At 47.0% G+C, this 26,211-nt stretch overlaps 2 protein-coding genes across 9 annotated transcripts; one reads left to right on the top strand and one right to left on the bottom strand.

The window, feature by feature from the left end:
* Nucleotides 1–2,636: 2,636 nt before the first annotated feature.
* Nucleotides 2,637–24,442, top strand: ANKRD34A (ankyrin repeat domain 34A). Of its 7 annotated transcripts, none has more exons than XM_049096210.1 (4): nt 2,637–2,830; nt 2,945–3,056; nt 3,308–3,468; nt 21,911–24,442. In XM_049096210.1, the coding sequence occupies exon 4, from the start codon at nt 22,027–22,029 to the stop codon at nt 23,560–23,562; it is 1,536 nt and encodes a 511-aa protein (XP_048952167.1). In that variant the 5' UTR covers nt 2,637–2,830; nt 2,945–3,056; nt 3,308–3,468; nt 21,911–22,026; the 3' UTR covers nt 23,563–24,442. The 7 variants fall into 7 exon arrangements, with proteins under 7 accessions (XP_048952167.1, XP_048952171.1, XP_048952169.1 ...); XM_049096212.1 differs by adding an exon at nt 21,465–21,528 and having other exon boundaries at nt 2,790–3,056; XM_049096214.1 differs by lacking the exon at nt 3,308–3,468 and having other exon boundaries at nt 2,693–2,830.
* POLR3GL (RNA polymerase III subunit GL) lies at nt 9,316–22,355 on the bottom strand. Of its 2 annotated transcripts, XM_025453227.3 has the most exons (10): nt 22,213–22,355; nt 19,006–19,130; nt 14,045–14,083; nt 12,443–12,610; nt 12,003–12,132; nt 11,088–11,156; nt 10,697–10,753; nt 10,354–10,427; nt 10,108–10,221; nt 9,316–9,829 (listed from the first exon to the last, which is right to left on the bottom strand). In XM_025453227.3, the coding sequence occupies exons 4-10, from the start codon at nt 12,566–12,568 to the stop codon at nt 9,743–9,745; spliced, it is 657 nt and encodes a 218-aa protein (XP_025309012.1). In that variant the 5' UTR covers nt 12,569–12,610; nt 14,045–14,083; nt 19,006–19,130; nt 22,213–22,355; the 3' UTR covers nt 9,316–9,742. The 2 variants fall into 2 exon arrangements, with proteins under 2 accessions (XP_025309012.1, XP_025309011.1); XM_025453226.3 differs by lacking the exon at nt 14,045–14,083.
* Nucleotides 24,443–26,211: the final 1,769 nt, after the last annotated feature.

Raw genomic sequence — 26,211 nt, 5'->3', positions numbered from 1 at the left:
ACTTTTGTAGACAGATCTAGTCCTGGCCCTTATTTGGGTATTTGGGGGTTGGCTTTAATTCCAAATCTCAGACTCCTGAAAGTTCATAAAATCAGTGTGAATTGAGCACAACGTGAGATTGAAAAGATTCTTTCCTACTTCAGTCTTTGTTCATCTGTCTTTAATTCTCAGGAGCTATTTCTTCTCTCTTTTCTTCTTTTTCTTTCCCAAGGTATGTGGCTCTAGCTCCTTGTTGCTGTAGTAACTCTACTCATACCTCCTCAGCTGCCTCCTTTTCTTACCTGTTCAAGAGTTTAGTGGCTCCTCCCCTTTCCCCTGAATTTGACCAGAAAACTAGGTCAAAGTTGATGGAAAGTTTTTTGCCCAGCTTGTTTTCCAGGGACTGGAGGGGTGGAGAAAGGAGGAGAGCAGGCCAGAGGGCAGGAGGAAGAGATGGAGAGAAAGCCTGACTGTTCTTGTAAACAGCCTGGCTAATGGGACAAGATCTGAGAAGAGGATAGCAGGGAGAAGGTAGATAACTTAGACCTAAGTTCTGTTAGAGATCTGATTTTCTAACAGCCAGAGCATATGCATCCTCTCCTGATACCATAATGCCTCAAACTCAGCACTGTCTAATAGAACTTTCTGTGATGATGGAGTGGCAATTGAGCTCTGAATGTGGTGGTGTGACTGATTAACTGAATTTTAATTTTTGTTGAATTAATTTAAATTTAATTAGCTCCATGTGTGACTAGTGACAACCATCTTGAGCAGTGTAGCAAAATATGAAGAAGGAAAGAAGCTATTCACTCAGAGGAAACTCATCCTTCCCTTAGAGCACAAAAGGCTCCACTCCGACTTTCTTTTACCTTCTACACACAACTTCTAACTTAACTCAGGACATTTTTCGCAGAGAGGCTCCTTTAAGTATACTTCCCTGGGTACTGACCCAGCTACTTAAGCGGGTAGATTTGGGGGTCATTCTTTCCAGTGCTCTTCTCATATGCCTTTTAATTTTTTTTCAAAGATTTTATTTATTTATTCATGAAAGAGAGAGAGGCAGAGACACAGGCAAAGGGAGAAGCAGGCTCCCTGCTGGGAGCCCGATGTGGGACTCCATCCCAGGACCCCAGGATCATGACCTGAAGCAAAGGCAGATGCTCAACCACTGAGCCACCCAGGTGCCTCTGCCTTTTAATTTTTAAAGAACCAAAACCTACATGTAGATCCGTTAGAGGAGATCCAGTTCTTAGTATCATTTATTCATTAGGTCCAACCTGATATACAAAGACCTGAGAGAAGACGGCAAGAAAACGAACTAATGGGAGAAAAGAGCTAGAGAAAGTAAAATTAAGAAGGAAAGGGCAGGTACTTCCACAACCGGGGTCCTTGGCTACCTTGATACCTCTGAACAGACTGAAAACACAAGGGTGTAATTTGGGCTGAGCCTCTGGGAGGGAGAAGTGTGGAGAGATCTGTCTGAGCACCTCATCAACAAAAATAATCATATAGGAGCTGAAGGGTCTGGAGAGGGGTGAAGGAGTATCTTTTGCCCGGTTCTCTCAACAGCCTACAGACCCCTTCCTAGAATTCTTTCCTTGGATTATATATCTCTAGACTATGGAATACGTAAGGTAGATCAGGAAAATATTTTACTGACCCTCCAATGGCTGAAATCCCTGTCCCAAGCCCCCTGACTTCAACAGTTCTGGACTAGAAGAGCAGAAATTTTTGTCTCCTTCTCTATTCTTACCCTCCTCACTCACCTCCATTTCCTTTTTTTCTTTTTTTTAAGATTTTATTTATTCACAGAAACACAGAGAGAGAATGAGAGGCAGAGACACAGGCAGAGGGAGAAGCAGGCTCCACGCAGAGAGCCTGACATTTCCTTTTTTTTTTTTTTTTAAGATTTTATTTATTCATAGAAACACAGAGAGAGAATGAGAGGCAGAGACACAGGCAGAGGGAGAAGCAGGCTCCACGCAGAGAGCCTGACGTGGGACTCGATCCAGGGTCTCCAGGATCACGCCCTGGGCTGCAGGCAGCGCCAAACCGTTGTGCCACCGGGGCTGCCCTCACCTCCATTTCCTAACTTGCAAACCACCCTGCAGAATGCCTATAGGTCCAGGGCTGCAGATCCCAGCCCAATAGGCTTTTCTATAGCCTAGAAAAAGTTTAGGGATCAGGCTTCCTATACTATTAAGGAGAAATAATACAGTGTGGAGTCAAACTATCTAAACCCCAATCCTAATTCCACCATTTAACAAGCTGTATAAGCTTGGGCCACTTGTTTAAGCTTTCAGAGCTATGGTTTGATATCTTGAAATCTCAGAAGATTGTTGTGGGTACCTGGATGGCTCAGTGGTTCAGTGTCTGCCCTTCATTCAGGCCCTGATCCTGGGGTCCTGGGGTTGAATCCCACATCAGGCTCCTCTCAGGAAGCCTGCTTCTCTCTCTGCCTCTCTCTGTGTCTCTCGTGAATAAATAAATAAAATCTTAAAAAAGAAATAAAGAAGATTGTTGTGAGGGTTTTAAAAATAAATGTGAAGTGTTAGAACAATGGCAAACCAGTGCTTGCTATTTAAAATAAAAGAAGAGGTGTATCCACTACCACCTTAGTTCAGTTCCAGGCATGTCTCCAAAATTGTTCTTTTTCTGTGACCTAGCAGAAGTAAGGCCATTCTCTCTTTGCTCCTCTTGATTCCCTTCCCGTGTTAAGGGAACAAAACAGCATGAGAAGAAGTCCATGTATGGAAGCTGACTCAGCCTGGAGTTAATTGTGGTAGGGAAGAGGTTGGGACTCCCATCTCCAGACCAGGACAGGCCCTCTACACACTCCCAGCACCTCATGGTAGAGCTCAGGGAATACTAGAGTTTTCTCTCTCATACTCGGAGAATGCTTCACCAGCCTCTGGATTAACCCTGTCACCTTCTGGAAATTAACTGAGCTTTCTTAACTTTTCAGTATACAACTTCGGAGGAAAGCTTCCCACCATTTAGAGTCATAAACTGAGGAACAGAGAGTGCTGCGCAAACAATGTGACACAACAAAGAACTCTCAGACTCCTTATTTGAAGGTAATGCATCCCATTCAATTTTTTTTTTCCTTAGATGGACTAGAGTGAGTGGCACAAAAGCTAGTGGAGGTGAGCCCTCTGTTGAGGCCCAATTTAGCCTGTTTAGGCTATTTCTGTCTTGTCTTGACCTTTCCCTTGGCTTGACCCTGCTGTATTCTTTCCTGGGCCCCTTCTGTAAGGAGAAAAGAATGAACAGGCTTTGAAGGCTGGAATTTTTGACTCCCAGTTGATTGGTCATCTCCATCTTCCAGTCAGTCGCAACGGAAGCGACTGGGAAGAGGAGAACAGAAAGAGCAAGGGTCCAGGATTTTGACTCTCATGTGCCTTGAGTCCTGGGATGTCAAGCAAGGTCCATTCTCATTCTTCATTGAGGTGATGGAGCTGCTAACTACCTCTCTAAGTCAATCAAATGGTCAGTAAACAGGTTCTTGGAAATGTCCGGGCTTGGCCAGGTGCCCAGCTTGGATATTTTTAACTTTCTGGACAGATGGACAGAGGAAGGATTTCAGTTGCTGGGGGGTGAGGTGGGGGCCAGGGGCGTGAGAACTATGTTTCCCTTATATGGTTCTGTGGCTGAAGACCCTCCCTCTCTACTTCACCTGTCTAAATTCTGACTTCCTCTTTCCTCTGCCCCATTCAAAATGAATCCTTCCTTTGTCTCCTTTGTCTCTCCTTCTCCAATTTCACTCCATTCGTGGTTTTTCTTGCCTGTCATACCTTCCAACTCTAAGGAAACTTTGCTTTCTGTGCAAGACCCCAAAATGTTTTTAGCACCATATCCCTGTAGATCAAGTAAAGGGTGGTCAGTCTGTGGCCAATGGCTGCCTTGCTTCTCTTGAAGAAAGAAGTCTGCTAGTGGTACCAAGAGACTTCTCTTCAGCCCTAGTTCTTCAAGCTACCCTGTAGGAGAGCTCCGAACTCCCTTGCAACTTCACACACCTCACTGCTCTGGAACCCTTGGGAACAGAATTTGAGATCTTGAAAGCTAAGATGAGCCTCATATAAAAGTAGAAGAAATATTAGTTGAGATCAGGGGCAGCAAACCAGAGGGTCATTGGTGGAATCAGCTTGCAGACATTTAGAAACCTGTACAGCGGGATCCCTGGGTGGTGCAGCGGTTTGGCGCCTGCCTTTGGCCCAGGGCGTGATTCTGGAGACCCGGGATCAATTCCCACGTCGGGCTCCTGGTGCATGGAGCCTGCTTCTCCCTCTGCCTATGTCTCTGCCTCTCTCTCTCTCTGTGACTATCATAAATAAATAAAAAATTAAAAAAAAAAGATTTAGAAACCTATACAGTTTCTTTCTAAAAATTTGAATTAGTGGTAAACATTTCAAAACCAGATTTCACCAAACTCTACTGTTCTGGCCTCTCTTAAAAAGCAGCCTGCATTCCTTCATGGCGTCCACCCAAGAGAGCCAAAGGGACCAGACAGGCTCTCATTTGCCAGTTTGTTGTCTCACACTCCCTGTTGTTTCAAACTCACCTGCTTTACCCTTTTATACCTGCCTGACTCCTGTATGTGGTATTTAGGTTTCTCTTAAGTTCTTACCTCTACGTAGAGCTTCTCAAATATTTCCTCTGAGGGGACCCCTAAGATTAGGGAGAATGAACCATTTCCCTCAGAGCTTCTGGAACCCTCAAAGTAGCCTGTCAGAAGCTTAAAATGTTGTTGAAGTACCTATTTTATGTATAAAGAGTGCACCTTTCAATTAATAACATACACTATATTTGTGTAGTTTAACATAATAATTTTATCTTCCTCCACCAAATCTTAAAAGTAAAATTGCCAGCCTGGAAGATGTACTGTGTGTATTCTGCAACTCCAAATATTTCTCACCGCATCACCCATAAATAACCCAAGTTAAGCAGGAAGCAAAGAGAGACATGGAAAGACAGACATGGAGCAAGAGAGTCAACAAGAGGAAAAGAATATAAAAGACAATAAGACTGAGTGATAAGCTCTTTCTGGCCCTAAGTTCCACCTCCTGACCAGGCCTAGTCCAGCCTCTGGAAGTTTGTAGACATCCCTGATGTCTCTGGACAGGTGTTAGAGTGGTAGCTCACAGAGAAAAGCAAGTCTCAAAACAGGAGCCAGGCCAAGTAAGGGAGAGGTGAGGGGCCAAGAGCAGCCAAGTATGGTCAGATGGAAAAGATTGTTTAAGGGCCAGGAGAGAGGCTTGGGGACAGGAAGTGGAAGGCTGAGAAAAGGGCTGCTCAGCATTTACCCTTTCTCCCACTGAGCCCATCTTTGTTTTACTTCCTCTTACCATCCAGTGCCTCAGAAAAATGAAGTAAAAGAGTTACCTTGCCCTCCTTAGATGAGGGACTCTCCTTTCCAGAATGGCTACATCTCCCGCCATAGAGGAGCAGAAGGAAGATGAGTCCCAGGCTTCTTTCCCTGTCCAAATGGGGTTTCATCTTTTCTCTCCCCAAGATAGGGAATACTCCAGATCTGTGTCCCTGACTTGGGTGAGTTTATCCCTCACCATGACCACCCTCATTGGTAAGGTGAAGACAGGTCTAACTAATCTCCCTCCTCTTCTAGTACTATCAATGCTGCCCTGAATGTAACAAAGAAGGTCAAAGACAGGATTTGGATGTTTTCCCTTGACCATTTTATACCAAGAAAGATGGACTCACAGGATGGGGAAGATTCAGGGAGAGGCGGGGGTCCAAATTTTGGGAAGCTTGGTTCATAGCTGAGGATCTAGGAAGGAGGGCTTTGAGAATAGGGAATAGTCCCAGACTCAGAGATCGTGGGGACACAGCCTCTCCCTGCATTGGTCAGGCCTGGGTCTGAGGACCCTTGCTCCTTAAAAAGGTCTTAAAAGTCTTGGGCCTTAGCCTCTCAGGTCCTGCAGTTTGAGCCGATCACTGTCTTCCCACTGAGTCCCCTTAGGCTGGCCAGGAGAACCTTCCTTCCCTTTAAGACACAAAACAGCAAATTAAGTTCTGTTGGAGATAAAGCAAAGGGCTTTTTTTTTTTTTAATTTTTATTTATTTACTTATGATAGTCACAGAGAGAGAGAGAGGCAGAGACACAGGCAGAGGGAGAAGCAGGCTCCATGCATCAGGAGCCTGATATGGGATTCGATCCCAGGTCTCCAGGATCGCACCCTGGGCCAAAGGCAGGCGCCAAACCGCTGCGCCACCCAGGGATCCCAGCAAAGGGCTTTCTGAGGTGATACTAGAACTTCTTATTTTCAGCATTCTGATCCCAAATGACCTTGAGGAGATAGTGGGGCTCAGTAGGGGAAAGGTCACTGGAGAAGGGGTTATACTTGTCTGGCCCAATTAGCTAACTGAGCTATTCCTGTCTAGCTCATTTCTCTTCTCTGTCCTCTGGCCAGACTTGCAAAATGCCTAGAGATAAAGAAGCCCTGCCCCCACTAGCCCCTTCCTCATTCAGAAATTTCTCCATCAAATGGTTTGATTTGAGTCCTGACTTGCAGACTGTGACCTTGAACTCTCCTGCAGGGGTTATCACCTCCCTCAATAGTTGATAGAATTGCTGATCCTCCTGCTACTGGGGCTGAGGCAGTTTCTTGGAAAGGACTGGCTAGATGCCTGAGGTATGTTTAGCTTGCCCAAGCTGAAAATAGGTGGGGAAATCCAGAGAATGGAATGAGCTCAGCAAGAGCTGGACACATCCTGACCTTTGTTCTCAAAACCATTTAGACTCTGGCAGGTGGATCGGCATCGCTTTGAAGGATTCATAGTGGATCTCTAATCCAAATTCTGTCCCATGCGTGAGGCCTGCAGACTTGTGGTGACTTTCCCAAGGCACAAGGCTGTGGAATGGTGAAATCCCATAAACCATAACTCCATAAACATATGACCATAACTACTGCTTTGCTCAGTTGAGACAGCAGCCCTTCCCTTTGGCTTAATCTCAACCAGCCTATGCCTATAGGCCACCCTTCCTTCCTTTCAAAGTTCAAATAGCAATAAAAGTGAATTGAGGGAAATAAGTGTCTTTTCCTCACTACACCACAGGGGCCCTATCTACCTGATATCTGACCTTCCAATTTTCTTGGGTCTCCATTCCCAATCTTCTCAACAACATGTTGCATCCAGGTTTTCCATTCAGCCCTCCTTCACCTCACTTGGGTTCCTGTGGAGTTTGCAGACCCCAACTCTAAAGCTTCCTGCCCAAGGTAGGAGGGGACCAGAAGTTATGGATGGAACATAGGGTAGTGAAGGGTAGGATTCTTGCCAGAGAACCCCCCTCAGCCGGAGGCCAGCATGGGCCTGGCTGTGGGTATGGGAGCAATCTGTTCAACATAAAGCAGGCCCTAGCAGGCAAGGGGGTAGCACAGGGCTGAGCAAGCACTGTGCAGTCCTCTCTAAATGTTTGCAAACAGATGCTCAACCTTTAACCTCTCAGGTGGTCTTCCTGGGATATAAGCACTTGTGATTGGTTACTAGACCTTAGACTTCAGCCTCAGCCTGCTCAGGGAACCTATGGAAAGTAGGGGAGAGGTCAATGGAAACAATCTAGCTATGCTTGGAACAGTTCTGGAATCTGGGGAAGTTGCTAGATCCCATGTCTCTGGCTTTGTTCAGCAAGGTCACCTGCCAAGAGTGGCAGGATGCCAGATAGGAAAGAATCCAAGAATGGTCTGATCTTTTTGCCACTTTGTTTTTGAGGCAGTACAACTGAACCCAAGTGGTCACTCTCACCTTTGCCCTCCTTTCTCCCTTTTCAAGGGGAAAAGATGCATGTGTATGTAGAGGTGGGAGCAGGAGTGTGTTCCCATCCTCCTCTACTGTTTAGAATCTTGTATCCACTCTTTTAAAGTCTCAGGTTGGCAATAGGTGCGATTTGGGGGGATGGCTGTGCCCCCAACATGGACACAGAGATAGCTGGTTAGGTTAGGACTGGTATATGTGGAGGAGGAGGACAGGAGGCAAAAGGAGATTTTTCAGTGTCTTTTACATTTGTTTCTTGCTGACTTCTCCACAGCCACAGTCACAGGCTAAAGTGTAACAGGTCCCTTGGTCCCTCCCCCACCATTCCACTCACCCAGCACCTTGGAGAGCTAGAAAAGGAAACACACAGATCACTGCAAATTGCTCAGTAACTCTGGAATGTTCTCTTTCAATGCCGGCTTCCTCCTCTGTTCTCTTGGCTGCCTCTACCTTAACATCTATTACCATGGCCACACCAGGGTTTCAAGGTGCTTTCCCTCAATGGAGTCACAGCCTCTATCCATTTTTTACAATGGGGTCAGAAATATCTAGCATGACATTGCCAATCTCTATCACTTGAAGCTGAAGATTCAGTTTGCCTGCCTGAATATGGTTGGAAAATTTCTTGAAGGTTCTCTTGCATCCCCTCTTTAGGACTTTCAACTGTTTAGAAGGGTCGCTATGACAGCATACCAGCTTTCGGTGCCTGCCTCGTTATTCAGTCCCTATTCTGGACACGCAGCTCGCCCGTGACTGTTGCATGTCAAGTGGCTGCAACCAATCAGCTCATCGAGGGCTTCATAGGAAGCCAATCAGAGCGTAGGGAAGTGACCTCACCCCAGGGAGAGCTGTGTGGGCGAGAAAGCATCTCTCAGAGCTATGAGTGTCCCTAAGTCACTCCCCTCCTCCCCACCCTCCTTACTTCCTGTAAAGTAATACCGCCTACCCCTCTACCCCAAGAAGGCAGTAGGAAAGGCTAACTAAATTCCACAAAGGAAGAACCAAAAGAGAAGCTGCAAGTCAGCCATAAAGCAGCTTCTGGAAGTAGAGAATGGGGATTCCCTTTTCAGAGACCTATCTTTCAATGTGGAATCCCCCATGCCTGGAAGAGGGTGTGTGCTGAGGAAGAATCAGCACCTCTTCCCTCCTCCCTCCCTGCACCTGGCTTTCTTGACTCTCACAAAAATAGCTGTAATCTTTCCTTGTAAACAAGGACAAGATCAAGGTCAAGTGTGGGAAAGAGAGGGCCGTGTCCACATATGGAAAGAGACAATTGTGTCCCATGGCCTGAGGACCAGGGGCTCAGAAGCCAGCGGGTCTTCAGGGCATGAGGCTATTCTCTCCTACTCACTCTGCACAGCCTCAGCGATGAGTTCCTGAATATTCCCTGGCAGGGCTAGATTGGGAGTGTCCTACATGGGAGTGGGAGGGCAGGGGTAAAGGACAGGAAAGCTGCACCCCCCAGTGTGTCACACTGGACTCTGATGGATAAGGAAAGAATGGCCTAGCTAGGCAACCTTCGTTTCCCTCAAGGCCTCGCCCACCAGGCCTCACCCTGGACAGAGAGACAGATAAAAACATTTTATTTAAAAATATAAAACTGGCCTTACGCCTCCTAACTGCACACACCCTCAATGATCTTTCACTATAAAAAAGTGGCTGGGGAAAAAAAAGTGGGTGGGGACACACGTACAGCTGTTTCAGCTCTAACAACTCATTTCTTTCGACCCTTCTTTCTTTCATACAATTCAGACATTGGTCTTTTGCCCTTTTCCCAAGCTAAGAGAGGTGACACAAGGGTGGAGGGAGAGGAAGAGTAGAAAAGAGAGCTATCCGTCATCATTTTTCACTTCTGTCTCCAGGGCCAAAGAGTTTCTCTGGACTCTAAGCAAATGCTTTGCCTGTCCATAAAGCCAAATAATAGGCACAGTTACTCTCTCTATCTTAAATCAAGAAAGAGCCGAAGGTCCAGGGTATCATTCAGGGTCCTTCTTCAGTATATAGCCTCATCCATATTGTCATCACTGTCACCCCCAAAGTCCTCTCCATTGTCAAAATACGACATGATGTAATCAGTTTCCTGAAACAGAACAAAAAGGAATCAAAGTCAGGCATGCTTTGGGCCTTCTCCTTCCCCCCCTCCCCAAGAAACCATCCCAGGCCTGGGAAGTCCCTTCTTATACAGTTTCTTCTTTAGAAGAACCTAGGGACACATGAAGTGGAGGCCACTATTCTCTATAGCACATGTCCTTTGGCTCTCCTACCCTCTAGAGAGAACAACCCTGGAGGACCGAGTTGAGACCCACAGAGCTTATGAGGAAGAGAGGGGACCTAAAGGTGGAAGGAGAGCGCTTTCACCTCTTCATGTTCTTCTTCATCATACTCCTCTTCTTCTTCCTCTTCCTTCTCTTCTTCTTCTTCTTTTTCCTCATCTTCCTCTGAAGTCACTTCTTCCTCCTTCTTCTCCAGGGTCTTACATGGAGATGAATAGAAGGAGAAACTCAGACGCAGCTCAGAGGAGGGAAAAGAGTGAGGCACACATGGGCCAAAGGGCAGGAAATGGGACTGGGGTCCAGGTGGTCTCTACGCACACTTCCCCCTTACCTCCAGTTTCTGTATTGTTTCTTCCTTATCTTCTGTGTTCTTAGGGGGCCTCTTGGGGATTAGGATGGTGGTCCCTGGCCAAAGAATCAAAAGGTGAACCATTAGAACAAACTTCTTTTTTTCTTTTTTAGCAAACTTCTTTTTTAGCTTATTAGAGCTTATTAGAAAGCTCTTGCAGAGACAATGTCACTCTGCTGCCCTCATGTGGCCACCATGGCATCCAGCTACAATACTGGGTGGAACCGGTTAGAAACTGGGAGGGCAGGCAAGACCACAGACAGCCTCTGCCCTCCAGCTGATGAAGGAAATCTCTCCTCTGCCTCCTTTTCCCAGATATACTCACGTTCCTTCTGTAGCTTCCGCACTCGGATCTTTAGCTCCCGAGGTAAACGTCGCCAATCTGGGAACAGTGGGGACATAAAAGTCAGAAAGACCCTGCCTGGGGTCTCCTATGAATAATTGGTTTTAAAGAAAGGTAAGAGTCAGGATGATGGTGAGGAAGGAAGGGGTCGGGTCAAAGTTACTGAGAACAAAACTGTGGTTTGGATGCCTCCAGGGAAGAGGGGCTATTTCATAGATTTTCAGGTAGAGTCTGAGAGTGTTTTGTAGTACAACTAGGACTCCAGTTTATAAATACTGAGTAGAGTGGGGGAGGAGGAGGTGGACAGAGAAAGGTGAATGGGTTGGTGGCTTTTGGCAGCCAAAAGGCAGTCAATGAAAGGGCCATCACTTACCAGGGTTCCAATCAATGGCATTGTCAATCGGCCCTGACATCTGATATTTGTCTGAGTAACGCTCCACATCTGAGGGGTTAGAGGCCAAGGGTCAAAGTTTTATCCTTTCAGAGCCCTAGAACAGGGTTGTTCCTAAGGGCCCAGCCCTCTCAATACTCAGCATGCATTGTCTGTTCCTTCACCCCAAACCCAGAGCCCAGGTGGTCAGCTTCAGGGAGGATCTTCAACACTCTTCTACCTTGTCCCTTTGCCACCCCAAATTATAATGTTTTTGTTCTCTCCCTTAACCCAAAGGCACAGCCATACTGAGAGGTAGTTTGGTTCATGGGAAAATATACTAAAGAGCAAGAGATCAGGGTTTCAGTCTTCCCTTTCTCTCTGTTAATAGGGCTACCAGGCAAGTCCTTTCACCCCTGAGCTGCAGCTTCTAAGGCTTCAACTGGAAAGCACTATTTGTCAATATACTCAAACACTGCACTTGCACACTTGTTGGTGAATAGCCATTATCCCAAGCCTCCTAAGAGACTCCCCTTCTCTGGTCCCTCCTGGTCTCCCTGACCTCTCCATAATCCTGCTGACCTTAGGAGGGCTTCTCAGACACCCAGCATTAGCCTCCCTTCTTATTGTTTGGTGCTTGTAACATCCAAACTGTTAAAAATGTTGATGTATCTCACTTATACCTATGAAATGAGCACCCTGATGTTTAACCTCCTACTATCCTAAGACTGTTGTGAGACTCAGAACAAACCACGAATACTATAATACCTTTCAAAGGCAGGGGTAATTGTTATCATCTCCCCAGTTAGACAGTGAGCTTCCTGTGCCTCTTCTGGCCTCTCTGGCCCTCCATGGCGCTGTGTCTAGGACACTGCTCATGAAAGGCACTCAGAACATGATGCTAACATTCCAACTGACCTCTCTTGGGGACAGCTGGCCGGATGAAGTAGGGGAGCTGCCTCATGGCCCCTCGTAGCTCCTGCTTCAGTGCCAGGACATATTCCCCTTCCTCTCCTGAGGTCAGAGGCACGGGGCGGAACTCCAAGGGCTAAGGAAACAGGGGCAGTGGTCAGTTCAGGCGGGGGTGAAACACTAGAGTACAAACCTAGAAGGGTCTCTCCCCCTCATGCAATCCAATGCTCCCACTGAACAGACGGCCAAAGAAAAATGGGGAGAACAACACAGCATTTTGAAAGCTGGGGAGCTGGGAGTGTAAGAAACTACTTTGCCTAGAAAACATCCCATGTGGGTTGGAAGCACAGAGACAGGAAGAGGCAAGATGAGTTTTATAGTGGCCCACGAGGAATCCAGGATCATATACAGTCAGCCAGGGGCACACAAGTGGGGGAGACACTCACAGGGAAGAGTGGAGAAGGCTGCAGGGTGGGTGGAGGCAGAGCATCGCCCTTCCCAATGCCCACAGCTTCCATGTTGAAGGTCAGCTGGCCCCGGCCACGACCCCGGCCCCCACCCCGACTGGCCATGGTGGAGGGGGCCTGGGTATTCAGTGATCCAGTGAGAAAAACCTGATAAAGACAAAAACAAAAAGTATAGTAGAATGATAGGAAGCCAGGGAGGTACAAGATACTCAATTTTTTCTCCTTAAGATCCAAAAAGCCAGTATAATTCAACAAATTTTGGTGGGGAAGGCATTGTACCAAGGAGGGTATTTCTGGAAATACAGATATGGATGAGATATGATCCCAACAGGACAGATATTTGCAATATAGTATAACTGTAGAACAGAAAGAAAAGTAGGGATGCCTGAGTGGCTCAGTTGGTTAAGACTCCTTGATTCTGGCTCGGGTCACGATCTCAGGGTCATGATCTCTGGGTCATGGAGCCCTGCATTGGCTCCACACTCAGTGCAGAGTCTGCTTGGATTCTCTCTCTCTCTCTACCCCCCCACCCCCGCCCCACTCTTTCTTTCTTTCTCCAATAAATAAATCTTTTTTTTTTTTTAAGGTGAAAGTGATTAGACCCTTGGACAAAATTTCCTTCCATCCCCAAGATAATTTGATATTTGTCACCATCTGCATATCTCTATATAATCTTTGAACTTTTTCTCTCCCTGGCTTTCTACACCCAATTGGGCCCCAATTCAAGCTAATGCAGTGAATTTAGCAAAACATTTATTAAGCATCTACTATGGAAAAGGTAGTGTGCCAGGCACTGTAGGGGCACAGGGAGAGGTCAGTCATCAGTCTCACTGTCAGTGGTGGGAGGTAGGGGTGAAGAGAATCATTACAATCAACTTATTATTATTTGAAATACCACTGAGAAGCACAGAATCTTAGAATTGGAGGGACCGATAGAAGTATGTAGTCTAAACCCCTTCCCAATGCAGTACTCCACTCTGTACGTTCTTAGTCATTCAAATTCCAGTGGCATTTTCTATTGAGAGGGTGTTCATTCTTCCCCAAGGCCGCCCATCCCATAGTGACCAACTCTGATGAACTGCAAGTTTCTTCTACTACTAGACTGAACTCTGCTTCTTGTCACCAACCTTGAGGGGCCAGTCAGAAGCAGATAGGATGGAGGGTAAAGTTACCAAATGAAAATGAAACTTCCAAGAAATGATATTCCAGTGACAAAGAGCACACCTAGCACCCACATCTTGGTCTCTAATACCATTTTCCAACAAAAGGAATCAGGGCTTCTTGGAGGAATGGCTGATTCTAGGGTTGGGAAGGAAACATATAAGGTGAGCCTGAAGCATATTCTGGTACTGGAAAGCAAAGAAGTACTCAAAACCACAACACGCATACATTGGTGGGGCTATGTCAAAGGGGCACAAAAGTCAACTGAAAGACCTCCCAATGGCCAAAGCTGGAAGAATTTGACAATGAAATAAAATAAAGTAGTATTAGATTATAATCCTAAAGTATAATATAAATATCCACAAGTCCATACTGATATAAATAAGCGATTAAATAAGTTATGGGGGAGAAAAGACAAACCTCTCGTACAGGATTCCAAATAAATTATGTAGACTCCACCTTGAAAAGAAAGAGTATAACGAGTATAACTTTCTACTCTTTATTTTTTTTTTATTTTTTATTCTTTTTAAAATTTTATTTATTTATTCATGAGAGACAGAGAGAGAGAGAGAGAAAGAGGCTGAGACACAGGCAGAGGGAGAAGCAGGCTCAATGCAGGCAGAGGGAGAAGCAGGCTCCATCCAGGATCATGCCCTGGGTCGAAGGCAGATGTTCAACCGGTGGGCTACCCAGGTATCCCAACTTTTCAGTCTTTAAGTGTAGGCTATACATAGGGAATTTTGTCTAATTCAGCTTTGGAAAGGGGGGAGTAACTAACTCTACAGTGGAGAAACTAAACAAACACTACTTTAGTTAGGTGACCAAGGTCAAAATCAACAATATTAAATTATGTTGCTAGTAAGGGTACATACCCTTAATATGATGAGAGAAGGGAGAAAGCTAGGAAGACTGGGATGGTGAGAGGAGGCTTGATGCATTACAAGGTCTCAAGTTTGGAAGAGCTTCAGAAATCATGTAATCATTCATTCAACAAATAATTATTGAGCATTTACTATATGCCAGACATAATGCTAGACAATGGAGATCATAGTGAATCCTCTACTCTAGACATGTATCCTTCCTCTGATAAACCATATTTAGTAAGTTGTTTTCCAGTTTCTATTTAAACGTCTTGGGATCCCTGGGTGGTGCAGCGGTTTAGCGCCTGCCTTTGGCCCAGGGCGTGATCCTGGAGACCCGGGATCGTGTCCCACGTCGGGCTCCCGGTGCATGGAGCTTGCTTCTCCCTCAGCCTGTGTCTCTGCCTCTCTCTCTCTCTCTCTCTCGCTCTGTGACTATCATAAAAAAAAAAATTTAAACATCTTTAGTAAGAGGGCTCTCTAGCTCACTTTGCATATTATTCCATTTTTGGATATTTGTTCTTCAATTAATATCCAGCAAATACTCTAAACAAGAAATATATGGCTCAACAAAATGCCCTGGTTCATGAAAAAAAAAAAAAGATTTAGAAATATGTATAAGATCATCTATTTTGTCAAACACATACATACACACTTATGATGAAAAAAAGCTGTTCTTAAAGGATACACACTGAAAATTAATGTTGGTTAATTTGAAGTCATAGGGTTTTGCATTTTTGGGGGGTTCTGTGTATTTTAAAGTTTGTTTTCTATTCTGAATAGGTATTGCTTTTGTAATAAGAGAAAAATAATAATTAAAAATATAGCAACAGAACAGCAGATGAGATTAATATATATCAGAAGAAGGAGGGAGTGGAAAAATGTGTGTCTGAAGAATTTGCAAAGTTTTAGGTCCAACAAAAAATGTAAGGAAAAATGGCTATTAGTTAATAGATTAAACTGTGATCTGATTGAAAGAACATATTAGGGGAGAAAGGATGTTTCACCAACACTAGAGAAGGAGAAAGAATTTATGAGCATGTCTTCAGGCCCTTTCAAAGGAAAAGACACTCTAACCAACTGGTTCAGGTATCTTTTCACCTGACAAACCCAGGTCTAGCAGTGGGGATGATAACTGGTTTGATTGTGGTGCAATAAGGAGTCAAGAAAAGACTCCACTTCTAGATACTAACCCAAGGACATGGGGTAAAAGGAAGACAAAATTTTATTTAATTGAGACAATAAACTGGTGGTTGGAAAATTGTAAACCATCCATCTCTACTTCACTTGGGTCAGGAATCTACGGTGTGTCTCTTCTATTAAAGATTGTGATTGAGTCTAAATTCTTGAGATATTTAGGGTCTTCTATAATCTGGTCCCAAACAGCTTTTCCTTATCATCAACCCTCCCTAGAGCTCACCCTTATACTGCCTTTCCCCCAAATAACATCTCATATATATGATACTGACTGTGCTATATTGTGGTAGAAATTACTAAGAAGCAGGCTTCAACAAAACATACAAAGACAGTATATGTAGTGGTTAAGAACATGAGTTTGGGGCAGCCCCGGTGGCGCAGCGGTTTGGCACTGCCTGAAGCCCGGGGTGTGATCCTGGAGGTCCCGGATCGAGTCCCACATCAGGCTCCCTGCATGGAGCCTGCTTCTCCTTCTGCCTGTGTCTCTGCCTCTCTCTCACTCTCTCTGAATGAATGAATGAATGAATGAATAAATAAATAAATAAATAAATAAATCTTTAAAAAAAAAAAAAGAACATGAATTTGAATTCTGTCATTTCCTAGCTATACAACCTCCAGCAGTTTATTTAATATCTCTAAATCTGTTTCTTCATCTGTAAATGGGAATAATAATAAAAACATCTTAACTCATTCAACAAATATTTACTGGGTGCTTGTTATATGTCAGACACTGTTCCAAGAGCTAGGGATATAGCAGTGAGCAAAACAAAAACTGCTTTGCCCATGTAAGATGGAGCTTACATTCTGGTGGAGTTATCAATATACAAATATTTCAAGGCCTGAGACTAGGTGGAATGCCTAACAGGGTAGATGTGAACAGAGGAAAGAAGAGATCCAGAAGCTGAAGCCTAGAGCACTCTAATACTTAGGATTTGCTCTGTTTGTGATAAATAAGACAAAGAGTTAATACTCATTATATGAGAACTTATGGAAATCCAAATGAAAAAAATCATACCAATAGAATAAATGTGCAAAGGACACTAATAGGCAATTGACAAAAGAGTAATTAATAAAACTGCTCTTCACCTACCAAAATTTTTTTTAAAGATTTTATTTATTTATTCATGAGAGACAGAGAGAGAGGCAGAGACACAGGCAGAGGGAGAAGCAGGCCCCATGCAGGGAGCCTGATGTGGGACTCCATCCTTGGTCTCCAGGATCAAACCCTGGGCTGACGGCGGCGCCAAACTGCTGAGCCACCCGGGTTGCCCTTCACCTACCAAATTGACAAAGACTTAAAAAATAATCAGGCTGCCAGGTTTTTTTGAGATGGACACTCTCATACCTCATTGGAAGGATTGTGTTTATACACAATCTTTCAGGGGAGCTATTTGGCCATTTGAATCAACAGCCTTTTAAATGTTCATAGCCTTAATCCAATAGTCCCACTTTAAAAATAATCCATCCTAAAGAAATCATCATATATAAAATCAGATATATAAGGATGGTTCCATAGAGCTATCCATGGTAGCAAAACTTCTGAAATAACCTAAATGGGCCAATGAAAAATGAATGGTAAAAAAAAAAAAATCAAATATCCATTTTAGATTATTATATAGAAAGAAAAATGACTTCAAATAATATTTTTTTTCAAATAATATTTAAAGGCAAAAAATGTTCACGATATAAAGTGGAGGGAAACATGATATAAAATTGTATTTGTTGTATAGCCTGACTTATGTAATATATATACACACACACACATATGTATACAGAAAAGAAATCGAAAGGATAAATATTAAAGTAATAATAATGGTTATCAGGGATCCCCGGGTGGCTCAGCAGTTTAGCGCCTGCCTTCAGCCCATGGCGTGATCCTGGAGTCTCAGGATCAAGTCCCACGTCGGGGTCCCTGCATGGAGTCTGCTTCTCCCTCTGCCTATGTCTCTGCCTCTCTCTGTGTGTCTATCATGAATAAATAAATAAAATCTTTAAAAAATAATAATGATTATCACTAGATCATGGTCATGAAACAATAGGCATTTTTATTTATATACTATGTGTTTCCAAATTTTCTAGAATAGGCATTTTTATTTATACCTTTATAGTTTCCAAATATTCTAGAAAAAATACATATTAGTTCTTTAATCAGAAACCAAAAGGGATAGTTTTCTTTATTTTTAAGAATGCTACCACTGGGACAGCTCTCCCTCTTTTACAATGAAAGTAAGGAATGCATTTCGTTGACTACATATTTGTTTAGAATATTTTTTGGACATTAATTGAAGAACAAATATCAAAAATGGAATGACCTGCAAATTGAGGTAGGAAGTCCTTTTTAAAATAGAAATGAGGTAACAATTTACTAACTATAGTTGATCAGAGTAAGGATGCATGTCTAAAGTCGAGGATTCACTATGATCCCCACTGTCTAGCTGTGTCTGGGTTACAGTAGGTGCTCAATAAATATTTGTTGAATGAATGAATGAATGAATGAATACATGATTTCTGAGAGCTCTTCCACACTTGAGACCTTGTGATTTATCAAGTCTCCCCTTACCATCCCAGTCCTCCTAGCTTTCTCCCTTTTCTGGCCTATGGGTGCTATTATATCACAAACCACTAATTTAAGAGATCTTAATTAGATTACTGTATTGCATTTTAATTGTCTTTTATTAATTGTTCTCCAATTACGTTAGGAGTTTAAATTCTGCCTTCCCAACCAATTCCATTCAATTAACCTTTATTGGGCACTTCCTATTAAGTACAAGAACCTGCCTGCAAAATCTTATAGTCTCAGAACAGAAACATTAGAGAGCTCACTAAGTGCTCTAATGGAGGTATGCGTAAATACTACCGTCAGACTGGGGAACGGCTATTGGGGGGGAGGGGGAGAAGAAGTAGAGGAGGAGGAGGAAAAGAAGAAAAAAGGCAGTCGAGGAAAGCTACAGGTAGGAGGTAATATTTCAGCTGAGTCTTGATAGGTAACAGGCGTTCGTCAGACTCTTAGACAAGGAAATATTATTAATAGATTCAGGGGAAGCTGATGCCGTAGCAAAGAGTCAGGAATACAAGGTGAGCCTTCCACACTTTGTGCTTTAATATCTCTCCTGTATGCATGAAAGAAAACTGCAGTTCTCTGGTATATATAATCGGTACAGCAATAGGAGCCCTTAAGGGAAAGGGAAGAAGAGTAGGAAACCAGAGGGGGCTGGATCCAGCAGCCTCCCGGAAAGCGTTGTCTGTCTCGCAGCTTGGCCCTGGTGAACTAGTTCGGGAGGTGTGGGACTGGACCAGGTCAGAGCCCCCAGGACCAAGCCTTACCTGCTGCCCCTCCCCCACGCGGAGCCCACGTCGCAGCCAACTTGAAATTTGCTGGTCTTCCTCTAGCTGGTGGCGCTGTAGGTCCGCCTCTCAGAGCTCCCCATTGGTGCGTCCTCCCGGCCAATCTAGGAGAAGACGAGGAGGGAGATCCGCCCACTTGAAGCCGAAGAGAGGCAGGGAGGGGGAGAGGCAGCCTGAACCCAGGCTTGGGAAGCCCCGCGCAGCGTGATGGCAGATGGGGTTGCAAAGTCAACGAGGAGTCGGTTATTTCCGAACTCATCTCAAATGGGGGAACTGCTGGCTAGCGAGAGTCCACAGAGGGAACCTGACACTTAGATCTCACCGAGGAACTCTGTTGAAGAAGCTCCCAGATAAATGATCTGTTGGTTCTTTAGGGATCAGCCTTTTTGTGACATGGGCTTCACAGCCTGGCCTCTCCTCCGTGACTCCGACCTTCCCTACTAATCCTACATTGCTTCCCTCTAGCGCCACAAATGAATACTTCTTTTCTAATTTTATTTTTTCCCTGTGCGTTGCTGTCATGTCTGCGAGAAGATGGGAGGAAAGTTTGGGGAAGGAAGGATTAGGAATCAGAGAACCAGAGTTGGGGAAGTAGGACAAAGCCCAGTGTTTCCCTCACTTTCTATTTTCTTCCAGCTCCTCCTAGCCCTTGGTGAAGGGGGCACGGTGGCAAGTGTGGATGGGGGGGTGGTGGTGGTGGAAAGGAATCCTACTTTCACACCCACACATAACAAACCCCCACAAAACAACTCCAGAAACAGAGCAATAATAATTCAGAGTGGTGATAAAAATGTAGGAGTTAGTCAAGAAAATAATCCCAGACGTCAGAGAAAATGTTGCTGGGAGTGAAGCCTCTGGACTTGGAAGGCTGTAGGTGTAGTGGCAAGTGCCCAGTCTTTGAATAGGACAGAAACAGAGCTATGAAGCTTTGGAGAACTTGCTTAACCTTACTAAGCCTCAGCTTTTTCACCTATAACAAGGAGATTCCTACCTTACAATATTGTGAGGATTGGAAATAAGGTATGTGAAGTACTTAGCATACAGTTGGTGTCTAGTAAATGGTAGCTAGGAAAAATGGGTAGCTTCCCTGCAATATTTCTCCCTCTCCTTCTCCAGGAACATTATTTTTAGTATCTTGTGTCTTTAGTATCTTTAGTATCTTCTGGTCTCAATTATCTCAGGTGAGTTTTCCAAATCCTTGGGATGTTTTTCCTCATTCTCCACTTCCCCTCATGCATTCCAGCTGGACACAAACTCCTTCCTAAAATATGCAGATGGAAGCTATGGTAACCATGGAGACAGGGCAGGTGGCTAGGAGAGGCAGAGACAGGCAGCAGAAGAGACCAATTAGGATTGCCACAAATAGGCAGAGAAGACTTAAGGAGTGATTGGACAAGGACCTCCAAGCAACATGGAAAAATAATGAGTCTAAGCAAGATTGAATGTAAAGAGATGCAATGAGAAAGGGATGTGTTACAAGATTCTGCCCCCTTTTCCTTCTCCCTCTTCCCCTCCAAGAATATGGGGAGGAAAGCATCTGGGAATGCCCCATGGTATACCTTAAAATGACCTCATATATCCACTCTCCTCATACTTATCTGAAGTCTGTACAAGGGATCTGAGGTCCAAGTGTATCTGTGCTGTGCTCCGTTTTGGGGGAGATAGAGTGAGAATGTACGGCGCTGTGTCTGGCTCCAGCTCTCCCTGACATGTAAACTGCAAGGAGGCAGCCAGATCTCTTGCTTCTCTCTGCGCAGTATGGACCTGGCTGGGGATCCCAATCGCCTCTCTCCACCTCTGCACAGTGTGCCATGTGCTGTGTGTGGCAGGTCAGATCTGGCGCACAGGCGCGCTTAAACACACCCAGCGCGGAGAATGGGGCTCTGCTCAACGAAGAATTGGGATGGTCCCAGTCTGGGTCGCGGAGGAGTCTCATAAAAAACATTTAGGTTTGTTGGGGATGAGGGGAGGTCGGCTAAGCAAGAGAAGTCAGGATTGGAGCCTCTAGGTTTTCAGGCTTTATGTCTGCATGGGTGGGGGAACGGTTTGGTGCCCGACGCCCCCACCCGCAGAGACTAGGCTATAAATAGCAAAGCAGAGCTCCGCCCCCCCCCCCCCCCCCCCCAGTTTCTCTCCTCCCGAGCCGGCGCCGTGCCCGGGGCGCACCAGGAGGAGGGACCAGGATCCGGTGCCCGGGCGCAGATACTGACACCAAGGGAATCCGGGTGCCCCTCCCCACGCCATGTGGGCCCCCGGGAACCCAGCTCCGCCACCCAGGCTGCCCCATGGCCCTGGCCTCAGTCCTGGCCCGGCGGAGATGCTGCGGACATTCAGGTACCTATTTGGGCGCATAGCCTGGGAGGGAAAGAGCAAGGAGTGATGGGGAACCTAGCAGGGGCAAAAGAAACCCCCAATTCTCCCCCCCCCACCCGTTTTAGGTCCCAAATGCAAGCTGCTTCCCTCCCCCCACTCAATTTTTGGGGCTGTGGCAACCTAAAAGAGGTTAGGAATGGGAATTATGTGTGTGAATGTATGGGTGCATGTGTGTGGGTGGGTGGCGTTCAGCATCCTAGGAAGGGGTATTCCAAGTGCGGGTAAGAAAAGGGGGATGCTGGAAAGGTCTGATAAGCCGTGGGGTGAGGGTGGGGGTGCGGTATCCCTGCGCGTGCACGTACGCATTTGCACGCGCGCTCGTCCTTCATTGCGGGTGCACCCTTCCCACCTCCTTAGGCATGCGCTGGGGGGAGGGGGCGGCTCAAAGGCATGAGATAAAGGAAGGGCTGTGTGCCGGTGCCGTAGAGATCACCCCACGCCGTATCCGTCCACTGGTGCCTCAGTTTCCCTGCCTGACTCCGTCAATAATCTCTCTCTCTCTTTCTCGCAGGGATTGGCTTCGCCACTGAGCCCCCAGGCCTCCGCCAGCCACCACCCCCACGCCCCTAGACAGCCTTGGCGGGCCCCAGTCCCGGCTCCATTGGTGCTCTCGCCCCTGCCGCAGCTATGCTGCACACCGAGGGCCACGCTCTTCTCCGGGCGGTGGGTCAGGGTAAGCTACGCTTGGCCCGTTTGCTTCTGGAGGGAGGCGCCTACGTGAATGAGGGTGATGCCCAGGGGGAGACTGCGCTAATGGCGGCCTGTCGGGCCCGTTACGACGACCCCCAAAACAAGGCGCGCATGGTACGCTACCTCCTGGAGCAAGGCGCGGACCCCAACATCGCAGACCGCCTGGGGCGCACGGCGCTGATGCACGCCTGCGCCGGGGGTGGGGGCGCCGCCGTGGCCTCGCTGCTCCTCGCCCACGGTGCGGACCCCTCGGTGCGCGATCACGCGGGCGCCTCCGCGCTCGTCCACGCCCTGGACCGCGGAGACCGCGAGACCCTCGCCACGCTGCTGGACGCCTGTAAGGCCAAGGGCACGGAGGTCATCATCATCACCACCGACACCTCACCCTCCGGGACCAAGAAGACACGGCAGTATCTCAATTCCCCACCGTCCCCGGGGGTGGAGGACCCCGCTCCCGCTCCTCCTAGCCCCGGGGTCTGCACGTCGCCTTCCGAAATCCAACTGCAGACTGCAAGAGGAGGAGGAGGAGGAGGAGGAGGAGGAGGGGCAGGGGGAGGAGGAGGAGGAGGACGGGGGTTGCTGTCCCCTCGCGCTCAGGAAGAAGAGGAGAAGCGGGACGTGTTCGAATTCCCTCTTCCTAAGCCCCCTGATGACTCCTCCCCTTCTGAGCCGCTACCCAAACCGCCCCGTCACCCTCCAAAACCGCTCAAAAGGCTCAACTCGGAGCCCTGGGGCCTAGTGGCCCCTCCTCAACCGGTCCCGCCCGCTGAAGGGAGGCCGGGGATCGAGCGCCTGACCGCGGAATTCAACGGCCTGACTCTGACCGGTCGACCCCGTCTGTCCAGACGTCACAGCACTGAGGGCCCGGAGGACCCGCCCCCGTGGGCGGAGAAAGTGACGGGTGGGGGTCCTCTGTCCCGCCGAAACACTGCGCCAGAAGCTCAGGAGTCTGGTCCCCCTTCAGGGCTGAGGCAGAAACTGAGCCGCATGGAGCCGGTGGAGCTCGACACCCCCGGGAATATGTGCCCCGACTCGCCGGAGTGCAGTCGCGTGGCCCTGGAGCGCCGCCGCTACAGCGCCTCCCCGCTGACCCTCCCTCCAGCGGGCTCGGCTCCCTCCCCGCGTCAGTCCCAGGAGAGTCTGCCCGGGGCTGTGTCTCCGCTCAGCGGACGGAGGCGGAGTCCCGGGCTGCTGGAGCGGAGGGGCTCGGGGACGTTGCTCCTGGACCACATTGCGCAAACGCGGCCTGGTTTCCTGCCCCCGCTCAACGTCAGCCCCCACCCTCCCATCCCCGACATTCGCCCCCAACCCGGAGGTCGGGCGCCTTCTCTGCCCGCCCCTCCCCATGCGGGGGCGCCAGGCTCTCCTAGGACCAAGCGCAAGTTGGTGAGGCGCCACTCCATGCAGACTGAGCAGATCCGCCTGCTAGGGGGCTTCCAGAGTCTAGGCGGGCCGGGGGAGCCAGGGCGCTGAGAGGAGTGAGAGGAGCCGAGGAGGGTGGGGATCAGGGCCTTGATGGGACAGGTGGCAGAACCAGCTCTCTCTCTCTCACACACACACACACACACACACACACATACACACCACGGACATAGGGGTCTCTTGCATGTGCTCCTGGGCATGGTGCACGCACACATGGGTAAAAAAAGTGTCCACAAGCACAGTACTCTTATTCGCAGGGAAGGGTAAGTACTCTCTTTACTGGGCGTATAGACACGTGCATTCATGTCCTGGTCACTTCACATGCATATGGGATACTTGTGTACCCATTCATAGGGATGGCACACACAGGGCCACTTGTGCTAGGGCCCCTACTGGGTCCCAAAGTCACTTGCACTTGTTCAGAAGCAGTAGGGAACCCCTACCTATGGATAGTCTCCAATCTCTTTGCCCTCTTGCAGAAGCAATCCCCTACTTTCCATGTATGCCCTGCAACACAGCCCGTTCATGACTTTGCACACTCTACCCCCTTCCTGGATATCCCATCCTGTTGTGTAGGTCTTGCTTCTCTCTCCAGGCCTGGCTCCTTGTTCACACCCTGCTTCCAGCCCTAACCACTTTTCAGAATATCTTCTTCACTCTCCTTGGGATTTTCCTGCAGCAACTCCCAGCCTCAGTTCTGCTGCTGTCTTTTTTGCTCTCAGCTTTACTTCTCAACTTCCTGCTTTTTAATCCCACCTCATTCCCCCAAACAATACAGCAGGTTGTCTCATTTTCCCAGGGGTGGGTCATGGGCTCTATGCTGCTCTTCTGTCTGTCTGAGCTTATGAACACCCCCACAGGTAGAAGTGGGGAGTAATCTTAAATCACTCCTCTCTCCACTTGACATATCAAATAAATGTGTTCAGAAGTCTGTGTTTTGTCACTTCTGCCTGAGGGTGTGGGGTGTGGGGAGTGAGGAATGGGGAGGGAGGGTGATGCTAACTATAGCTATAATGATCTAGGGGATACTTAGAGGTTCCAGCCACCTTTGTGGGGGACCAACTGACCAACTATGATTGCAGAAGAAAAGATAAGTGTCCTGTGTCCTGAAGGTTTTAAGGCATTTGACAGGCTTTCATTGACCCAGTCTCCCCTATGTCCATCCTCAAATTCTTTAAGATTTCTACAAAAGTACTTCCTACAAAAATTACCTCTCTCCACCATCAACAGATATACCCGAGTAGATTCCATCCCTCTTTCAAGTTTCTTATTTCATGACCATTCCCAGTTATTCCTTTGGGTTCTAATTTTCATCTCACCAGGTGCATTTCATCCATTTTTTCTACTCTTTTAAAAAAGTTTTTATTTATTTATGTAATCTCTACACACAAAGTGGGGCTTGAACTCTTGAACTCACAACCCCGAGATCAAGAGTAGCATGATTTTCTGACTGAGCCAGCCAGGTCTTTTTTTTTTTTTTTTTTTTTTACTTCTGGCTTTTATTTCCCCAACCCGAGTCACTGCAGAGTGAGAAAAGAGAGAGAGAAAACTAGCATAACCTCACCTAGGTAAAAATGGCATGATGGTCAACTGACAAATTATGCATAGTGTGTATCTGTGTAAGAGTAATCAGAGGAACCCAGCCTGACAGGTTATGAACAAGGGTAACTGTTTTTTTTAAAAAGATTTATTTATTTATGACAGACATAGAGAGAGAAAAAGAGAGGCAGAGGATGGAGAAGAAGGCTCCATGCTGGGAGCCTGACGTGAGACTCAATCCCGGACCTCCAGAATCACGCCCTGGGCCAAAGGCAGGCACTAAACCGCTGAGCCACCCAGGGATTCCCCAGGGTAGCTGTTTTAATCTGCCCCTAGACTTCTTAGTTTTCTGGTTTCTGCATATATTCCAATTCTCCCTTACTCTAATGGGAGGTAAGGGAGCAACCCATTCCACTCCTCACAGGTTCCCCCAATTTAGAATAGGTAAAATCAGAAAATTACCTAATGACGTATAGTATAACAGAAAGATCAAAACATTGAGAATCAGAAGACCTATGTCTGAACCCCTCTGTGCCATCTTCTAGCTTTAATTTTGGTTAATTTATCTAGCCTATCTGAGTGTCCGTTTCCTTATCTGTAAAATAATAAACTCTAGTCATTGTGATCATTCGGTAAGACAATGCACTAAAGTACATTGTGTCGTGTCTGACATATAGCAAGTATATGCTTATTAAATGTATTCTTTTCCTTGTTTTGGCTCCGCCGCCCATTGCATGTGACCTTGGACAAGTCACATAACTTATCTGTCTCCTCATCCACATCTATCAAATGAAGTCATGGGACAAATGACCCCTAAGAATCCTCTCATTCTGCCTACAGTTCTCCTCAGCTTGGCATCCAGGCTGTCTCCCCGCCGCTCCCCCCACGCCCTCTACACGCTTCGCCCCAGGGATCTGGCTGGTCTTCCAGGGCTCCCCACTCGACTCCCAAAGAAGCGCCCAAGCTCAGCGGCTCGGCTATAAAGGATGCCGCTTCTTCTCTTTGCAATTGGCTGCCCAGAACTCCGCCCCCCTCAGTAGCTCGCCTATGGCGGAGCTGGAGCGCGGCAGCTCCCGCCCACTCCGGTGATTGGCACAGGACCTGGCTCGTCCCCGCCCCCGCTTGACTGACGGCTGGGCTGCGGCGCCGCCTCAGTCCTCG

This window comes from Canis lupus, chromosome 17 (genome assembly GCF_003254725.2).
Source record: "Canis lupus dingo isolate Sandy chromosome 17, ASM325472v2, whole genome shotgun sequence".
NCBI lineage: Eukaryota > Metazoa > Chordata > Mammalia > Carnivora > Canidae > Canis > Canis lupus.
This window is presented reverse-complemented; position numbering and strand designations above follow the sequence as displayed.

Coding starts and splice junctions, on each gene's coding strand:
- POLR3GL (XM_025453227.3), bottom strand. CDS start 12,568: ATGGCCAGTCGGGGTGGGGGCCGGGGTCGTGGCCGGGGCCAGCTGACC. Junction 12,133..12,442: donor AGCCTTCTCCACTCTTCCCT/GTGAGTGTCTCC, acceptor CTGTTTCCTTAG/CCCTTGGAGTTCCGCCCCGT. Junction 10,222..10,353: donor AAACAATACAGAAACTGGAG/GTAAGGGGGAAG, acceptor TCTCCATGTAAG/ACCCTGGAGAAGAAGGAGGA.
- ANKRD34A (XM_049096210.1), top strand. CDS start 22,027: ATGCTGCACACCGAGGGCCACGCTCTTCTCCGGGCGGTGGGTCAGGGT.